Source organism: Chroicocephalus ridibundus, chromosome 15, assembly GCF_963924245.1.
Source record: "Chroicocephalus ridibundus chromosome 15, bChrRid1.1, whole genome shotgun sequence".
In the NCBI taxonomy this organism is placed as follows: domain Eukaryota; kingdom Metazoa; phylum Chordata; class Aves; order Charadriiformes; family Laridae; genus Chroicocephalus; species Chroicocephalus ridibundus.
This window is the reverse complement of record NC_086298.1, coordinates 5,904,213-5,924,787: the sequence shown is the minus strand read 5'-3', so window position 1 is coordinate 5,924,787 and position 20,575 is coordinate 5,904,213. Positions and strand designations below refer to the sequence as shown.

Here is a 20,575-nt window from a genome sequence, read left to right as displayed (position 1 = left end):
TAAGTCAGATATTTCTAAGATCAGCTTCAATTAAAAAGCATGTGGCAAAACCAAGGTGGGCAAAGAAAGATTTATGATGTCTCTCCTTAATAAAGGCTGAGATAGCCTTTCAATTTTCATTGAAACGAGGCAGGCGGCAAGAAGAAAAATGATCCTGGCAAGAGGGTCCAAGAGGGCAGGGTGTACTTCCCATCTTGACCAACCTCCTCCTCAGTCAATTCTGCGACTCAGAAGCCCTCACGTAACATGAAGGGCATAAACCTCCCTTCCTTCTACCACATGTGCATTTAGACCACAAGCTCTTTGAAAGCGGAGTTTTTCCCTGGCTACAAACTGAGCAAAAGCAGCAAGACCAGATATCACTTAAATTTATTAGTGGTACCAGAACATAAACAATTAAAACACAAATGTAAACAAGCTGTAAGGTGGGATGAGTGTTTTTTCTCATGATGCCCAAATCGAAGTGAGAGAAAATAAAAAGGCTTAAAGGTGCCATTCACTAAAGAAACATGGGAGTGAGTAAATGCACGCAACAGCCTTTGGATCAGTTGGAGAAGGGATGCATTATAAACTGGGCCAACTAGCTGAGCAGCGAGACCAACAAATCAGAAAACCAAATAACTGAAAAAACCACAAAGCTATTTCAGGCCAAATCCTCCCCCAAATGGAAGGAGAGCCAATGAACTTTGTCTATACCCATGCAAACAAGTGCAGCAAACTCAGATGCTTTGGCTAAAAACTGCAACACCAGAGCTGTGTGCCTTCACCTGAGCAGATGAGACCTGTGGCCATCAATGCCTAAGCAGGTCTGATTTTTCTTTACCTTGTATTTCCCAGCCCTTTGGCTGTTGGACTGCTGGAAAGGATACGCAAAAGATTTTGGAAACTCGGTCTGACTCCAAAATTATCATTGGTCTGATCTGACTGTTCGATAGCACCCGGGATATTTGAACTACAGTCAACTCATTTGGGCCAGTGGCAGCTTTGGGGATGGTCTGTCAGTCTTAGATTAGGAAAGGGCTGTAATGAAAGCCAGGAAGGAAGTCTGTCCTGTCCAAGGAAAACGCAGTGGGAGAGGTAGCTAGGGAAGGAAAGAAAAGGTTTCCTGCACCTGAGGAGAGAAGCTGCAAGACTGAGCATGGGATTACTGGGGGAGGATGGATAATTCTGCACTAGAGTAAGGATAACTCTAGGGAGAGCTGCAAACCATTTGGTTACTGTGATAGCCGCGGCTGGAGAAATGCTGGGGATAAAGAGAGCAGTCTGGGGAAGGGCATGGAGGCTGTAATGTCCAGGAAAGTTAATTTTGCTAAGCAATGATTTAAATGCTGGCGATTCTTAAGATATTCAACCATTTATTCCACGGAGCAGACAGAAGAGTCTGTGGGCTCTGGGAATTGGTGGTGAGTCAAGAAACCAGCTACAACTTCTTACGCTTCTTGTGAAGAAAAAGTCCTTCTCTTGCCCTTTCCTTCCTCCCTATAAAAGCGAAAATGCGGTACAGGGGAGAAATGGAAACTGCAGACACAGGAGCCCTGGCAAAGAGCTGCTATAAGGAGAGTGGAATCAACTGGCTTGACACTATTTCCCCCATGTGCAGTTTTGGGCTGCTAAATCATTCTCTAAAAGCAAACATCTAGCAAAAGAATAAAACATCAGATGGGAGGAGGAGAATACACTTAATGGTCATTTTCCATTGCTCTCCTGAGCAATCAGAGCCAACAATAAATGACTGCACCTCCCACTCTTTCAGACTAAATAAATCCTACAGTCAAATATCTGTAGGAGGATGGTTCTTATGACAGTGAGACATTTACACACGCAGCTTCATGCCGATTTAGCTCAAGCTGCGTGTTTTTGTGCCAGCAGCACTAAATCATTGCAATCAATGCCCTTCTCCTTTTTTCGTTTTCTAAAGTGATTTATATCAGTTTGGCATAAGGCAATTTCCTCTCGGCAGGAAGCTGAACCGAGGTGCGCCTCTCCAAACGGGAGCAGAGATATCGAACACAGGACAGTTTTTCCTGGGGATCCAGCTGCTCTGCTTGACCCAGTGAGCTGTGCTGCTTTGTCACATCATGTGTTTCCCCCAAATGCATTAATGCAAACCCACTGTCAGCGTTGTTAGGTCTTCCTCCTCCCCCCCATCCCATCCTGTAAACAATATAAAAACATAAAAGCCCAATGCAACACCTGATAATCTTACAGTTCCTGTCATCATCAGTAGGAGACAGAAGGTCCAAAGAGGATCTGAGCATAACTGATCTATACTAGAACTCCATGGAAAAGGGGATGGGGCAGATATCATAAAAGAAAGAAAAATCAAAACTGGAGTGTCAAGAAAGCAGAGAGGGTGGAAGGATGGGAGCAAAAGGACAGCCAGAGTGGAACCAGTACAATGGTGATAAATAAGAGAAAGAAGCTAGAAAGGGGTTTTTACATGCAAAATTAAAACACAGTGCAATAAGGGAGTATTCAGATCACCTTATCACCTTTCAGTCCATGTTCTCCAGGGTTTCCCATCAGCCCCTGAAACAAAAGAAAGTTCAGAGTGAGACTGAGCCACTGTGAAGACTGCTCAGGTCTATGACATCGATGTTGCTGATGGGGCCGGTGCCTCAGACCCACAGCACTGGCCTGGCACAGGCCCAGGACCAAAGGCCAGGCTGCTCCCAAAGTGTGCTCCATCACCCATTCTTTAAACACCCTCCATGGGCAGGAGGTGCACAGGGAAAGTGCCCCTGGGATTCTCCACTGACTTACACCTACTGCAGACCACCAGTGGGATGTCGTGTTCAACAGTCTTGTGCCTAGGTCAACGGACAAGCATCACTGCTGCCCGTCCTTTCTCTCAGGAAAGTCACCATTACCCAAAGGGAGAAACAGAATAATCTTCAGTCCTGCCGTGGAAGAACAAGAGCTCACACAACTCACGCAACATTCCTCACCTTTAAGCCTTTTGGTCCTGGATAGCCTATCGGTCCAACCGAGCCCATGTCACCCTAGTAAGAGAAAGAAAATTACCCAAGTCATTAGGTGCAAAACCAACAGAAAGCTGTATGTGCTGTGAAATTCCCCTCCTATCTGGTCTCTCAGTATCCCTGAGGAATTGCACCACTGACTTCAGCAGAAGCAGCATCCTGGCACGAGCCAAGAGACTTTTAATGTGTAGACAGCCTCTAAGTAAAAGCTGCACAGGGTGTTTGCCTGGCAGACACGTGAGGGAAGCACAGCTCCTATTCGCATCCTGCTCTCGCCACAAAGAAGAGACCCCAAAGCACGTTGACAGTAACCACCGGAGATGTGAGCTGTCGCCCACGACCAGCCCATGTGGCGCCCCCCGTGCTGCTGCTCCTATGCACGGCCAGGGCAACGGGGCAGAGGGTGCTGGATGCCTGGATCACACAGGAGCATCCAGCTCCTGCGCCACAGCAGATACAGGTGTCGGGGAGAGTGGTCAGGCTCCAAAACCAGGAGCCTTGGTTCCTGGATTCAGTTAAAATTACGTAGGGAATTCAGGCTAGTAAATTAATGGCAAAATAACGGAAAAGTAATTAAGAAACCACCTTGAAGTCTGAAACTGTGGTACCATCTGATAAATTGTTTTTGTATGTCCCTCCTAACTTTTGAATGTATTAATTTCCCTCTTCCACTACTTGAAAAGTTAAAATATTGAGCTGGTTTAAGACAATCCTGGAGTGTATTTATCCTCAGTGAAGTTAGTTGTATTCTCAGCAAGAATCCACCACAGCGTTCCTGTGTCTCAGGATGTGTTAAAGAGGACACAGACCCAAACAGCAAAAAAGGCAATAGTCAAGAAATTTGTGTCACTACCGAGCTCTGATATCTAAAAGCGATACGGGAAGGAGAGAGGAGAAACAGGAGGTAAGGACAGATGTCTCGTCCGCATGGTCATTCTGTGCAGCGAGAAGCCAGCATGGCATCCCCTACTGGGACTGGTACGAGAAACTGCGGCACAGGAGGACACTGGAGTCTCGGCCGCTGCGTGTACCTGTGTGTGCGTGTATAAAGGAAAGCCTTCAGCGGCCAGCATTTAATCAGGCTTTGACTGCGTTCTGACCATGAAGGGAGGCAGTGATACGGCGCACCAGCCTTGCCTGCAATGTGTAAATAAACAGGGAAGGCTCTGCTGAAGGAGCGCTTCTCTGCCCCGTCTCGGGCCCGCAGCCACGCCGGGAGCACTGGGCTGCAGCCGCCTCAACAGACGCCCTTTTCATACCTCCCAGCATAAAGGCTTCTTGTAGAAACGCGTTTACTTAAAGCTTGGCCCACACAGTTAATTAGGAGAGCAAGAGGCTTTAGTTACATCTAATTCTGCACTTCAGCCTCTCTTAAACAGCGAACCCAAACACCTGCAGGGTGCGTGGAGGCAGCCGGGAGCCCGGCTGGTCCCTGGGGAGGCTGTAGCTGGGAAGGAAGGAAGGGACTGACTGGGGGCCAGCCCGGAGCAAACACCCAGCCGCCTTCTCCATGCCCTGCAGCCCTGCTTCCATGCTGCAGACCCCAGGGAAGGAGGCTGGTGCTGTCCCACGGAGAGGAGAAGGCAGGATGGACATGTCCCCTTCTCCCCAGGACAGTGGAGGAGGTCACTCTTACATCAATCCCACTAGAGATGCTTCCGCATCCTGAATTCAGGAGTTGCGTATTACCCTGGGACACAAGATCTGACTCAGTCTGACCTGAATCTCAGTTTGAAATTTCTATATGCTCAGAGTGGTGCCAACAGACTAACTGGGAAAGACAGCCGCCGACTGCTACTGCTGCAGCAGTGATTCCTGAAGGAACAGCATTGCAAAGGACCGACTTTCTGCCTTAAAAATAAAGCTAGGAAGAAGCTTGCAACAGGAATGATTATTTCTTCATCTGGATGGGAAGGGCAAAAAAATATCTGAAGTTTAAGTTAGATCAGGCTTAGTAGCAAAGGGTGAACTGCTGGTTTTGCTCTTTTCCAGCAAAAACACCAGAGCTTGGAATATCAGTAGAGACCAACACAGTGGATCAAGACAGATGCGACAGACTCCAGAAGTCTGGTGATGGAGCTGAATCCTGGCCTAGGACACACAGTGCTAGACCTTGGGATCAGTCAGGGAAAAAAACAGTTTAGTTGTACCTCACATAGAATTTGTTGTCATTCGGGTAGCTGCAGCTGATACGGGGCAAAACCAGTAGGATCACAAAGCAGGTTAGAAAACAGACATCGCATGTCACCATTTCAGATCAGCTCCTGGTAAAACCTCTCCTTCCTGGCTCCTGAGATCTCTCCCAAACACATAACAGCATGGCGCTGGCTGAGCCCACCAGGAGGGGAGGACAGGCCACCCCCCGACTCCATCACCTCTCAAAGGATCTTAATCACATTTACCGTGTCTGACCTTTCACCTTCCAACAAACAAATATCTGTGAGATAACAGCAACCAGGTTAAGATAAATCTTTCCACAAGCTAGGAGAGATATGATCCAATTTGGACAATAGCTTCAATTGTATTCTTTTAAATATCAACCTTCCTCTTACAGCCCTTTGCTAGAACATCCTTCTGCTGCTGTGGCTAAAGTAGCTACTTTCACCTCCACTAACAGAAGAAGTAATTCCCGGCTCCATGAAAACCTTTCTGAAGCCTTAATTCCCCATCTGCAAGATGGGTACACTTGTTCCATCATAGTTTCTGCTTCTTCCCCATGGAGTCTAAGGTTTCTGGGTTTGGTGCTCTATGTTTGTGTGATGTCTAGGGCAATTGAGGTCTTGATCTCATACACACACCTAGAATTTAAGCTATGGGAAGGCAAAAGGGGAAGGTTTTTAACCATTCATTGCAATTCAAGATTTCGTGGATTATCATAGCTGAGGAGGAATGATTTTGAAAGAATGCTGTAGTACGGAAGGAAATTACTTGAAACAAGTACTGAGACCTAAAAATAAACTGTAATCTGTTCAGCCGGGCATTCACTAACCCGCAGTACAGCTGCCAGAGGATGAGTTGCCACCCATCCTTACAGCCATCTATCTCCTGCTGGGGAAGAGTGTAATGAAGGGTGGAATTTGGCTGTGTACGTAATTACCTGGATTAGTGCTGGGATGGTGAGAGTGCATGTAAAATTCTTGTATAGTCAGAGGACAGAAGGTTCCTGCCCATGGTCTCTCCAGTGAGCAAGAACTGTGTGTCCTTAGGTTACTGCTCACAGGGACTTGCTTTTTGAAAGATCCTGGTGTGGAGTGAGTATTGCATCTTCAAAGAAATACCCTGGTAAATGTTATCAAAAGGGTGAGTTATCTAGGAATAAGGGCACTAACAGCAAACCTTTAATCTGTTCCCTTTTGCTTAGGAAGAGTTTGCCCTCCACCACCTCTCAGTCCACCAAGCAACCTCCTCTCTCCCCAGACATCATGCCTCCCCCAGACAAACAGTTGTCCTCTTCACTGCCCTGCCACAGGAAGAAGAAAATCTGGGCGTAGTTATGCAGGCTGAAAGGGTTAAAGCCCCGAGAAGCCAGATCTCCATTTGGTTTTGTACTTACAATGAGTCCAAGGACTCCAGGAGGACCTGGGGCTCCCAATTCTCCCTAAAAGGAAAGACAAACGACATGGTTATGGACACTTTGTAGACAAACAGAGGCTGAAAGGCAGCTCAGTGTTTCAAGAGCTTGAGCGAAGAGAAGGGAAAAGACTGTCCCTCCCCCTTCCATTCCCCACACAGCCCCTTCCCCAGCCAAAGTGATCGAGAACTTCCATCTTAGCGAGCGCGGCCTCTCCAGACACAGGGCTGCTTGTTGCTCTGCAGTTATTTGCAAGGCTGCCTTGCCCTGCCACGAGCAGGCTGGATAAAAGCGGCATTTCACTGTGCAGGCAGGGGAGCGGGGAGCCTGCCCCAGGTGAGAGGAAGGCAGGGGCAGGGAGAGGGACCAGGGCAGGGAGAGGGACCAGGGAGCAGCAAAGCCAAGGTCGGAAGGAGAGGCTGCTGCTGCTGCTGCTGCTCAGCACTGGGAAAGGTGGGGTTTTTTGAAAAAGAAATAGTAAAACTCAGGAGAAAAGGAGGATTTGGATGAAAATTAAACTGGGTAGTGTGGGGAGAGGGTACGCTAGCTTCTGGTGTGGGATGACGGGCTCTGGGAGTGTGTTTGGCACTTGGGGTGCTCTGAGGCTGCTCCTCTTGTACCTAAGAGCTGGTTTAAGGTGGGGAACCAGCAGCATCCTCTTCACTCTGCCTCATTCACCAACTAGCCATTTCTTTAATTTTTAGAAAAAGGCCCTAGCCTTTGGGCTGCAGCTTGTCCGGGGAGAGGCGGCTCAGCACCTCTGTCCCTGGAACCCTGCAGGGAACCCAGCACTTGCTTGGACCATGAGCCACTTTTAAGCACACCGCAGAGCGCAGGAGATGGACTGCAGAGATTCCTTCCTGGGCTCTGTGCCCATTTGCCATCACTTACAGACTGCTCCCAAGCAGGAGCACTTTGGAAAGAACCAGCTCCTCTTAGAGGCTTTTCAAGGGCACCTCAGAGCACACTGTTGCAGGGGACAGACTCCTGTCTGGGTTTGTGGGGCTGGTTTGAATTCCCAGCTTCAGCACACACTCGCCCTGTGCCAGCGCTCCAGAGACACGCAGGTGCCAGGAGTGCCGGCAGGCGCCTGATGGCAATCCCAGGTGAAGTACAGCAGAGAAGGCGTATCAGACCCACACAAATCACCCATCTATGTCCCCAGGTACCTTAGCAAACCCTATGTGATGCTCAACCCGTCCCTGTCTCTCCCTCCGTGGATCTCGTGCTCCCTTGCTGCATCAACAGTAGGTTGCTTGTTAGGGCAAGGACCTGCTCTTACACACCTCCGTCTCCAACAGGGCCTCTCAAAACAAGTGCACTGGAAATACTAAACTTCCCGTTGGCTCAGACAACCCTACCCCTGCTCTGGATCACGCTGCCTACTTTCTTTGACAGACCAGCTCAGTTTATGGTGCACATCTGGTGGAGTTCCCTTCAGTGCAATAAAGCTCCCCTTTTATGGAAAGATTTGCCTAGTGACAGAATGAAAGAGAAGGGGACGCAATGTGACTAAATGTGCTCAGCCTCCTTGGGTAAAGGGTTACGTGTGTTTATTTTATGGGAAGTGGAGTAAAGGACTATTGGGCAAGCACACACAAAAAGCGTTTCATAATCTCAACCAGCCTAAAATTGCTTTTTTATGGCCAGTTCCTTTCCTGCATACTTGGGACATCTGTGGAGCAATTGTTCCTCACGGGTGGGATTTCTGTGTCCTCAGAGCTACTGTAATAAGGTCAGCTTCAAGCTTACAGTCGAGGCCTGGCATTACTAGGCTCAGCCAGAAGAGGGAATATCCCCAGGAATGCCGAGCACAGGAGCTGCACGGTGGCCTGGTTTTCCCAGTAAGCTCTGCAGGCTCCGAGGGTGGCCGGGACGAAGCCTGGATGGATGGTCGGCTCTTGGTCGTACCAGTTGCGGGAGGGACTGCCTAGATCTCCAAGTACTGTCATGTGGGTATTCCTCAAGGGAAAGGGTAAATGTGGAAACACATGGCCTCATGTCTAATGCAAGAGGATTTCCTCTTGGAAGAGCAGGGGGTGGATTCCCCTGGGAGAGGTGGACAGGACTAGTTGTTAATTTCAGCCATTCTCTGGCCTGGGAAATGGAGGATTTACAGGTGCTCTCCTCTGGCTGTCGATAATGACAGGCTGGTTCCTGACCTGCGAGGGAACCTGGGCTCTGCTCTCCTCAGCACATGAGCTGGGCGCTGGGACAAGAGACAAGGAGATGAATCAACAGTCCTTTCCCATGTCTAATTCCTGTGATTAAGAGACTAATTGGAGTGGCTAAAGCGCTCCGGGAACGGGGATTTGGAATGTGATGGCTCAACAGTTCTCAACAAGTTGGTAGGAGGGAAAAACGCCCCTGCGGTTGGAAGAGTCTTTGGTCTGTCTGGAGGGGACGGAAAGAAGATCAGAGACTGTCGGCTTCAGCCATCCCCATGCGACGGCAGAGGCGGCAGCAGCAGAAGTGCTCTGTGGATCAAACGGAGCTGGGGCAGTTCAGGACCCGTGGCAGCCTGCCCGCCTGCCGACAATTTAGCCGCATACTCCACCTAGCAAACCCCGCATATTTGCGTGTTCCACAAACAGACTTTCTGGCATTTTTCTGCGTCTGTGACTCCGCTTGTGACCCTGTGAACCTCCCTTTAAGGCAGCCGAAACAGTCTGTTTTCATTCTCCAATCTCCAAGGCACATTAATATTTAAAAGCCGTTGATAAGATGAAAGAAGAGCAATCTTTCTGGATGAATTAACGGAAGGGACATTTGCTTTTCTCTGATGCTCTGGGAACTGGCATTCAGCTAACATTGAGCAAATCTTCTGAATGGAGCTTAGACAACTCGCAAATTTTAAAGAAAACAAAACAAGTTATTTGGGAAAAAAAAAAGTCTTCCTGACCTCCAGGATTCCTGCTCTTCCTGGTGGGCTGGCTGGAAATAGCAATACAATATAGAAAGTCCTCTACTTTGGGACTACTGATTCCACTCTGACCCATGGCTTAAGTTGACTGAAGGATGGGAAAAGTCCAGCAGAAGTATTCCTTGGGAATCTAATTCTTTCAGTTGACTGCATTTGTGATTCTCGTGTTGAATTCCCACAAAGGCTGGAGTGTAGCTGAGCTTGGCTTGCTGGTTAGAGTTGCTTGTGAAAATAACTTTTATGCAGCACATATGATGAATGGGAACTCGAAGACTCTCACAGAGCGGGTTACTTCACACAAATCATTCCATCAAACACCAAGAGCAACACTGTGATTATGTGTGAATAACCAAGACAGCAGGAATTTCAAAGATGAATCAGTACTGCTCGCATGCTAATTGAGGGAGAACCAACAAAGTCACTCAGAAAATAATTTAGAATAATTAATACATCTGAGAACTTTTTCAATCCACAAGGGCATGTTTTGTGAGTAGTGGAAAACACAGCAGGTATCCAACTGTTTGGTATTAACTGCTACAAGAGCAGAGCAAAACAAACCTTATCAGCATCCAGCTGCTTAAATGGTCTCTGTGACCATCCTGACCCAATTCCCAGGAGACACATCCCACTCTTAGAAAGCCAGCAGGGGTCAGATGAAGACCGGAGAGAGGCCAAGAACTCAGGAGCCTGGAGACTTCTCCCACTGCAGCGCTGGAGCTGGCTGAGGCACGGGACAGGGCAAGAGAAGCCTGGGCTATGGTACGTGTCCCACTGCTCCCAGACACTGGAGCAGGGAATCTGGCACTTCTTGCATCAGCATTAACATTGACTTCAGATGAGGAAAGGTACTGAGCTTCAAGTACTTTAGAAGCTTACTTCTACAGGCTAGTGAGATGCAAACCAAGTGGTACCAGCTTGCTAACCTGCATCAGAAAATGAAACGTGGTGAAAAGGAGAAGAACATGCCTCTTTCTCTATGTACCTCAGACCTCTAGGCAAGTGAGTACATGAAACCTCAGAAGAGCAGGCCGTGTGCACTCAAGTAGCCATCTGTGGTGCCTCATGATGGTACATTCCTCTGTCTGTGGGCCCAGGTCTCCCTGCTACATTCATATAAAGCTTCACCCAGAGTACACTAGTCAACAAGGTGATCCCTGCCGCTGTCTCAGGCTTTGCATCAGGCCCTGTGGTATGGACAACATGCTACAACCACTCTCTGTTCATCAGGAGTGACATCCCTACCTTTTCGCTCTTGGTTTTTCTTCTAGTCATATCCTCAGGATGAGAAAGCATCTATCCAGACCAAGGTGCAAGAAAGGCAACAGACAGAGACAGAAAGCAAATGGCAACATGATGACCTGGCAGTTAGAGGATGTTGAGTCAAACTTGGGAATTCATAGCATGCTTGAGCAGGGCAGGGAGGTACATTTGTTTTTCAGGAGAGACAAAACCAAAATGCTAGCAGTTGCCACCAAACTTTAAAGCTTCTTTCAGCTCTAACTAGCACGATGCAGTACAGTGTGCTGTCTAGTGCAACAGAAAGAAAGACAGGAAAAAGCTATCAACTTACTGGGTTCCCATCGATGCCTGGAGGTCCTCGTTCCCCGAAATCACCAGGAAAACCCTGAGGAGAGGAGGCAAACATGAGTATTAGTTATTGACCCACCCTGCTGTAAAGACAGCTTAAAAACTGCTCCCCCTGCACCCAGTGCAGCGCTTTGGTAGACAGTGGGTCACAAGGAAGTGTGGACCATCCAGCTGCTTGTCCTCATCCAAACTGTTCCTGCTCCACCAGCACATCTGCTCAGCGAGAAGCTCTACAAGGCTGAGAGCTCTGATTCACTGCTCTCTCCTGGGGCCAATGAAGGGTAACCAGAAGTACTGTTTACAAGGCTCGGCCATGAGCTGCACATTAACTAATGGGAGCCTTGAGAGGAAAAATCAGCAAGGAGACAGGAAGGCTTTTTCCTTGGCCATGCTATGAAAAGCACCCAATGCTGAGGCTGCTGGACTTGACTTGTTCACACCTTGTCTTGCAGGCTATGTCCAGCCCTCAAGCAGCCGTGCCTTTTCTCAGCACCAGTCACCAGCCCTGGGCACGCTTCATATGGCAGGCAAGGCTTTTGCAGCACCGTGGAGAAAGACAACGTGAGTGTGCGTAGCAGAGAGAAGGGGTGGAAACCTGTCCTTCTGTCCTCCTTTTGGTTCACCCAAGTGCGCCAGTATGTCTAACAAGGAATATGCAGCCCTGAAGATTATGTTGTGTAGATTACATGTGAAATGATAATTCCACATTTGGAAGATCAAACTCTGTATTTACAGATATAGTGCTTTCTACCCTCTTTCAGGAAGAGATATCCTACTGATAGGCTACTTCCTTAAAAGTCAGTCCCAAATCCCTTATGTTCTGGAAGAATTTATAAACTTCACTGCAATGACTATCCTCAAAAATGGATTGTCAATCTGAATTATTTCATCCTGTCTACTAACCCAATCATTTTAACAGTACCCCCTTCTCATAGGATAGCTGAACAGCTTAATGCGTGTTGGAGCCCATGCAGATGCTTAATGGAGCTGATCAAAGATGCTTAGTGAATTCACTTCAATGCATTCACAACCTTTCAGCTTGCCAGAGGAACAACCGGTTCCAAGCTCATTATGGTCCACACCCCAGAGCTGTGAAAGACCATGTTTACTACATGAAAAAGTCACCACAAAAGACTCCATCATCATCTCATTATATCCGATACAAATTTGGAAGAGTGGAGGTACTGAGCCAGAGCCAGAACATGGTGGTGTGACACGTTCTCTCTCGCACTCTTAGACAGACCCTGTGCTCCCCCCAATTCCCTATCACAAACAAATCATCCAGCCGCTTGCTCTTCCCTGTCCTGTCGTGCCCTGTCTCCCTCAGAACAAGCTCAGCGGAGGGGTACGCAACCGCTGGGGTTAGCAAACCCTCTTAGTCACTACACCGACATTTTCAAGGAGGGGGCAGTTGAGTTTCAGGTGGATTGGACTCAATTTTCCCCTAAGCTTGAACTTCATTCAGCAAAGGACTGACAGGGAGCTGGCTGCCAAGGGCTACCAGGGACCAGCTCAAACATCAGCAGCTTCAGGGCTACTCTGAACTTCAGCTCCAGTGGAAAATGCTTTGGGGAGGCCGTGACACCGAGGTAAGAGACTGCTGCGACTCTCCACTTCTTTTTCTTGCATGCCCCTTGAGATGGAGTAGAGACAAAATATGACACAGCATCGACCTCCTTTGACTCTGAGCTAAAAGGGAAATCATTGTCTGCTAGAGGAGCTCCCCATGGGCAGAGCATACGCAGCGCCTAACTCCAGGGAACTCGAGGGAAGCAAAATGTGACAGCCAACAGCAACACGCTATCTGGAAGCCCATCAGCAGGACTGAAAATTGAAATAATCGCAGTGGACAGAATAGGAAAACTATACCGGGAAACTGCAGTCAAAGATGTCATCCAAGACCTCCCTTCATCTTGAGGGTTTACAACTCCTGGTCAACACAACCAGGTAAAAAAGATACTTGGTCAAAACCAAGGTGAGAGATGGGAGACATGTTTAAAACAACCCAAATTCTGCCGCTGACTTCAGAGCCAGCATTTCACCTCTTCTGTACCAATTCCCTACAGCATTCAGTACAACTCCTGAATGGACACAAGCTATCGCTTGCTTGGAATCACCACTTCTATTTTATAGGCATCACTGTGAATGGGAAATTCGTCTGCCTTTTTCCAGCTGGGCACTACATCCCTGAAGCCTGTGCACATGCCAAGAAGCTGTGGTAAGCAACCGCTGGAAACAGACTTCTGCCATCTAGAGACAAAGACGTCAAATATAACAGGAAGGCAGGGGGTGGGGGGTGGTGGCTACAATTTTCTTTAATGAAAAAAAGGGGAAAAATAACTCTGATACATGCTGAATCAATAAGATCAGAACAGAGATGTGCAGGGAAAACTCATTGCTCAGGCAGACCAAAAAAAAAAAAAAAAAAAAGACTGCCTTGGAATATTTTGCTGTTTACAGTCATACAACTTGCCAAGGAAAATATGAGTGTGCATAGCCTGATACTGTACTTACACTGCTGCAGAGTTCAGTCCCAGCCTTCAGCGCTCCCCCAGCTGTACCTTTCCTTTCTCAGGGGGCAAAGCTGGGCACAGAGTGACCCGTGGATGCCACCGAGCAGCCTGGTCCTGGGGCTGCTGAGGTGTCTTCTTTCAAGCTAAGGTCTTGCCAAGGTGGCAAGGTTTTACTAGTTTGAATAGTACAATTAAATCAATATTGCTACAGCAGCGTAATATCATCTAGAGGAATGCTTGCTCCAGACGAAAAGCATTTTCAAAACTTGCTTTAAATGTCTTCCAACATCATATAAACAATACACTCCTCTGCCAGAATAAAAGTGTCCAGATAAGGAACTATTTAAATTCATGTTTCCCACTAATCTCTTTTTATGCCTCAGTTTCAAGTACTAACCTTGCTGCTTAAAGATAAAGACATAGGAGATTTGAGGCACTTGGTAACACAGTTAATAAAAATCTAGCTTTTACACAGGTTTTCCAATCTCCAAGTATTTAAAAAAGCAGATTCTTCTTATGTTTTGAGGGCGGAGAGCTGAGCACCCACGGTCACACGGCCAGTGCTACCCAGTAAGCAAGAGATTCAACAATAAAACCCGTTCACAGCACCCTGTGACTCTCCCTGCGGAGCTAGGGTGTCTGCCCGTCCTCAAGATGGGATGGAAAAGGGTCAAAGTGGGAGGAAACAGAAGAAAGCCCAGACCAGTGTGGGCTGGCATCGTTGCTACAACAGCCAGGCCCAGGACACCACTCAGCAGTGATGCCCCATCCTTGGCAACACCTGAGCGTCCTTAACACGCCGTCTGCTCTGCTGGCATGAGCACCCCTCCCAGCCTCGGCTCACGGCTCTCCGGGGTGATGGGTGGTCCCCTGACACCTTTTGACCCGAGCTCTAAAACAAACCCAGAGGAGGAGACAAATGGAAAAAGCAGCTTCGATTCAACTAAGCCCAGGCATCCCTGCCCAACATTTGAGCTTGGCAACACAAGTATTAACAGTCTTTTGCACATTAAATGAGCCCAAGGCTGGTGGCTGTGGCACGAAGGAGGATATTTCAGTATCCAAACGGTCTCCAAAGACCCAAACCAGGTTGTGAAAGCTTTCCCAATGCAGTCCTGTGCACAGCAGGAAACAATCAATCTTCTAAGCCCCTAATGAAAAGAAAGCACTTTCTTTCCATGGGGTAAGCAGTAGCAGTTTAAACCACAATAACAGTTCCAGTGACCACAGTGTCCTAGTTTATTGGATCTCACATGTCTGTAAAAGCTATTTTTTCAGTGCCTCTCCCCTCCTGCCTGAGCCTAAAGGACAGAGATGTTCCCCAGGAACAAAACTAGCACAATTCAACCGAAACAAGCAGCCTAGGAATTACAAGCGGACTTTGTTATCCCATTTGTTTCATTCCTGTAAGCAGCGCTACCTCTCCTCTCCCGAGCGCTGCTCCAGCAGCCCGAGGAGCCCAAACTGAGGGAGAACACACCGGGCAGGAAGCTCGTTTTATGGTGCTGGCAGACAGGCAGGTCGCAACTGGCGGCCCATTACAGGAGACTTGTGAAAGAGATTAAAGAGCCCAGCACATTCGGAGTCTCCTGACCTTCCCGAAGTGAGTGCAGAGGTTTTTTTGGTACAGAAAATCCACCGTTTTTCAGGGTGCAGCTGTTTTTCCAGGAAGACTGGTCCCTGGAAATTATGCTCAAGGATTGGGACGGCAAAGAAAAAACACCCTCGTGAAAAATACCAAGCCTTGCACCCTGCCTGCTCTGTGGGAGGGAATGGACATGCAGAGAAGGACCGGGACTGGGAAGGGATGGCAAATGGCAGCAGAGCTAGGAGGAAAAGGCTCGACTAACAAGTTCTGTTGGCCAAGAGCCAGCGGGGTGCTCCTCCGCAGCAGCTGAAGTCAGGTATGACAAAACTTTTGGCTCTGTCTCACAGCTGGGAAATACGGAGAGGAGGTGGGGAAAAAAAGGCAGCTGAATGGATTTCACATTGTCTGAAGGAGAAGTTCAATGAAAGAAGCAAGATGAAGCTTGAAGAGGAGTTGGGAAAAAAGCATACAAGCAGATGCTTTGCACTAAGAAAGATCCTGATGCTTCTGGGCTCTCCTGTCCTCACCCCAAGCAGAGCTTTACAGAGGTTGCACAGTTTGTCCTCACCGCAGTCGGTGAAACCGAGGAACCACCATTAGAGAGGGAACTGAGGCAGAGAGAGATGCAAACTGATTTATCCCAGGTAACGCTGAGAAATCCGAAGCTGAACCAGTAACTAAATCTCTATCTTTGAGATCCTACAATAGCGCCTTAATTAATTTTCATCCACACTCCCTGCAAAGGGCATCTTTTTGTACGCCAGGAGGCTCCTGCTGAGAGCAACCAGACATAGTCAGACACTGGAACCAGCTCCTCCTGCACCAGGGGATCACATCCCCCTCCACCTCCCCTTCCTTTCTTCCTCTGCTTAAAACAGAGCAGTCTGCCCTTTCTTGCTGCTGTCAGCCAAAGGGCTGCTCCTGGTCTGAGCAGACGCCACCACTTCTTGTCCCTTGTCCCTGGAAGCAGCTGTCCGGTGACAGGGACTGGTGAGACACCCCGCGTGCTTTGCTTCCCCAAGGCCTTTTCAGGTGTGCTCGTGTGGGTGGGTGTGTTGTATGTATACAACATCTGATTCAGTTTAAAACACTTTCCCTGCTGGAGTAAGGGAGGCAGTCTGGCAGCTGCTGCTCCGAGGAATCCTGGCAGGTCTTCACGCCAACAGAATCCTTCTCCAAAAATAGGATTTTATTTTCCTGTTGGCTGAAGGTGAAGCTGCTCAAACCAACCAGCCCTCCTGTCTTGTCTGCAAAAGACTCTATTTGCCAGCTGGCTCCGGCCAGGTGAATCACTGCCCAGGACTGTCCCCAGGGATGGAACTTGCAAGTCAAACAATTTAGACATAAAAAAAAAAGAAAAAGGTGGTGGTGGGGAAGCAGGGCTGAGGGTGAGAGAAAGCATTCACTGGAAAAAAAGAAGGAGAATAAAATAAACAAGTGTAGCTTATGTTGGCGGCATACGCCTCTGAGAGCATTCTTGGTGGAGAGAGCCGACGTGAGCCCCTCCGCAGGTGGTCGCGAAGGCAAACAGGCTGGCGCAGACCCAGCGCTGGGTCCCCGAGCGGCGAGAGTCACCCTAAAGGGAACCTGGCACACCCCGCGCTCCCGGCGCGCCGGCTCACCACCTTTAATTCAGGCAGCAATGCAGGAGCCTCTGCCTTCTGCTCAGGCTAGACCAGGGACTGTGACAACTCTCATCCCTGAAAAGAAGGGAGATGCCATCCTCAGCTGGGTACGGGACCGACGGTCCTGCTGCAGTTCTGCTCCTTTGTCACCCGAAAATGAGGTTTGCTCTCTCTCCCTGGGAGACTTCACAGCTCCGTGTCACATCCTCTTTCCTCTTTGGATAAAGATTTCACGGCATTTTTAAACACAACTATCCCTCCAGCTGTGGGAGCACAGCCCTCCAGGGCAGCCTGTTCCACCCCAACACGAGCAAAAGTCCCCTGAAGCCCCTTCAGCTGAACATCGCTGAAGTTAACTGATAGCCCCTCCGCCCTCTTGCCCATCTGCTTTGTTCCTTTTACACTCGTATATGATCTCTGTCGTGTCTGGGGGGCTCCAACGGAGTGCAGATCACACAGACCCCATTACCCAACGCTGAAGAGCACCGACTCTGCCACCACTCCTAATTATTTATGGCCAAGAGTTCCAAATCAAGCAGCCTCCTATTTAAGAAAGTCAAGCAGCTTTGGTGATCAAAATGTTTTCAGACTCAAAAGTGGTAAGTTGCATTATTTTTTCTTAGAACTTCTAGTGAAAATAATTTTGGGGCTTTGACCTGATTTATGAATGAACACTTCCCTGAAAGAAAAAAGCTGTTCTTGTGCTTCAGAGACCTCAGTTCAATTCTTCACGAGTTTTTTGAATTACAATCGACAAGTCACTTAGCGACATTATCGGAAACAAACCACCTTTGAGTTTGTTTTTTCTCTCAGTAGAAGTTATGGGTCTTGGCGCCTTTCAAACCCTTTTCCCTGTGTTTTCAATACTTTGTTTTGCCCATTCTTTAAAAATGAAATACATGCTAATATTGTCCACCTTGCCAGGTTATTTGGATGATGTAATGACAAACACAGGAACATGTGCTGATATCAGAGTGATAAGTAACCATGCAAGCACCTCACCACAGAGATTTGGGAAACTCCAGACCTGTGGAACACAACTTGAGCCAAAAAGAGATGGTGACATTTGCTCTGGGCTCGCGCCTGCATTTCGTGGTGGTGAACCAGGCCCAGAGGGGAGGAGAGCCCAGCTGCCCAGTTTCAGTGTCCAACTGAAGCATTAAAAAAGTCACTGATTACTCAAACCAAATCTATTTTAAAAATGTAGCTTAATGAAGAAAAATTGTAGCAAAGAATTGACTTAGATGGCTAACAGAAAAAATCCAATTTATGGGCTAAAACTCTCCCAGTTGAAGAGGAGTTTTTTCAATTACTAATTTTCAGGACCTCCAGTTGACTTTTCATGTAAACAAAAGGATTAAAAGCAATTTTTTTTTTTTTTTTGAATCAATAAGTTCCTGAAGAAGGCACCAAACTTTTTGGTGCTCTGCTGGCATGCTGGCACAAGACACAGCGAGCTACCCAAGTCCTGTCCATCAACTCCTACAGGCCATTTGTGCTCCTTCCTGCAGCTCACCTGGTGGATTTACCTGTACAAATAGGTCTGCACATTTTCCCACTAACTTTAGCTGGCCACATCTGTAAGTACAACTCTATATGCACAGGGCCTACAGCTGGACCTGAACGGGGACACCAGCGGGGAAGGAATGCTTTATGGGTTGCAGGGTGAGTCCACCAAGTGCTCAGGTCAATCAGGCCCGAGCAGTGAAGCTATGTGGAAGAGTAAATATTTATTTTCTGAGGATATACAGGGATAACATCATTTAGGATCAGTTAAAAAGTCATTCCCATTTCTTTCAAATCTTAGGAAATGGTTTGTGGACCAACACACTGAACTACCGCCGACCTAAGTGGGAAACCACAGTTTATCCCTACTTCTTTAGAAATTTTTCAGTTTTAATTACCATGTTTCTTTAAAATGTTTCTTAGTTTTTAAAGAGAAGTACAGCTCCTTTCTTCCTCCCTTTCTTTTGGTAGGTAACCTCGTTGACAAAAGAGACATGGCTGGGCCATTAGCAGCCCGTGTGAGCCATGATAGCCAGGGCTGTAGGTGAGAGCTCTTAGGGTGTATGCCTATGTCATGTCTCTTACAACAAAAGCCGTACGGGCTGCCTTTTTGCACCCCTAAAGAGCCCACTCAAGTCAACTAGAGTTTGGCAATGATTTGTTAAAGAAGAGGTACTTTGAAATGCTGTTACCAGTTTCCCAAATCTCAACTTGTGTGGTGCAGGAGACTCTTGCTTGGTTCACTCCAAATATAAGGAAGGACCTCAGCTGCATCCAAAGCAGAGAAAAGATTGGAGCAAGAAGAGAGGAGGTTTTTTCATCTTAGTCCCCACAGAGAGGAGCAAAATTTATTTTCTCAGTAATTTGCGGTTATGCCAGCCTTTCCAGACACATGGCAAAACATGTTCCCCCATTGTTTGCATGGACAACAGCTGAGACTGTGTAACTTGGCAAAACCCCATGCACTGACGTTCCCCACGGAGTTATCTTAGCCATATATCACAAGGTTGGGGGAAGCTGTAAAACAAAACCCTCCTAACCCAAAGGCAGCCCTGCTTTTTGCTATCTAGTGTCTCCCGCAAGGCAATACCTTTTCGTATGATGCAACAGCTTACCCGTATTGGTGGGGTGCGCAGGGGTATCACCGGCACTTCTAACAACTTATCAGATGAAGGAAAAAAAGAATATATCGAGACTTGGTGTTCACTGGAGGCAGAAGTTAAGACATTAACTTTATAAGTCAACAAGGAAGAAGACAGCAGACATGAAAAATAGCCTGGCAAGAAGGCGCTGCCGCACTACAAGCTGAGAGCTGGCAAGGGGGACCCCGCCTGTGGTCAGCTCATGGAAAACGGATGCCAGATTCGGCAGCGTGCCACCACGCTGATGCTCACAACAAAGACTGAGGCTACGTTAGAGTGGCTGCCAGATCACTGCTGGCTCTCACAGCCTCCAAGCTGTGGCTGATGGGCAGAGAGAAGGGAGACTTCTGGACTCACCTATGCACTGATTCCAAATACTTAAAATCCACATGCCACTTTGTAGCACCTCTTCCTTGACATCTGAGCAGTAATCAGCTAAGTTTCAGCTACTGAGCTTAAAGGAGAGCCGAGTGCGTTATCCCTGTTCTGCACACAGCAAAGAACAGCCAAACAGCTTGTCTGAAGTTGCATGCCACCTATCCTCCTCCTCCTCCTCCTCCTGTGCGGTCACCAAGCAATGCAGCATCTCCCCACCTTGCCTTGGCAGACTCCAACTGTTCTCACAGGCAGAGGTGTCAGCCTTCTTGGCCACACATCCCGAGCACAAATCCTCCCTCTGTGCCTGCTCCTTAACGGTCTGCTCCACCTGTCAAGCTATCTCCTCGCAGCAGCACTTCACCAGCATGTTGGCACTTGCCAAAGGCTTCCCAGAGCCTGATGGCAGAGCCTGTGCTGTCAGGAGGTGTTTGTCTCCCTTGCCTGAGGTTAGCAGGCAGGAATCCCCATCACGACACCCGACAGTGGCGGGACACAGCTGCGTATCACTCACAAACATGAGCTACAGGGGGACAAAAGAAAGACCAGTAATGACGCGCACAGGCAGACAGGCAGGGAAGCTGAAGTGCCTGTTTGTGGTACTAATGACTTGCTCATGCTGCTGTTATCTGAACCTTCCAGCCCTGGGGATGGCCTGATCCTGTGCTGTTTTGTAACCCAAATGGATGGAGCCTTTGGGCGAGGGCTTTTCTTTCATGAGGCTTTGCGTGGTACCTGACACCGTGAGGCTCCGCGTGTTCAGC

General features: G+C 48.2%; 1 protein-coding gene across 1 annotated transcript in view; it reads right to left on the bottom strand.

The window, feature by feature from the left end:
- Nucleotides 1-20,575, bottom strand: part of LOC134523806 (collagen alpha-1(XXVII) chain-like) — a 163,093-nt gene that overhangs the window by 84,765 nt on the left and 57,753 nt on the right. Inside the window, exons 13-16 of the mRNA XM_063353197.1 lie at nt 11,046-11,099; nt 6,535-6,579; nt 2,949-3,002; nt 2,485-2,529 (exon numbers count right to left, since the gene is read on the bottom strand). Coding sequence (XP_063209267.1) covers nt 2,485-2,529; nt 2,949-3,002; nt 6,535-6,579; nt 11,046-11,099 — 198 coding nt within the window. The remainder of the gene's footprint in view (nt 1-2,484; nt 2,530-2,948; nt 3,003-6,534; nt 6,580-11,045; nt 11,100-20,575) is intronic.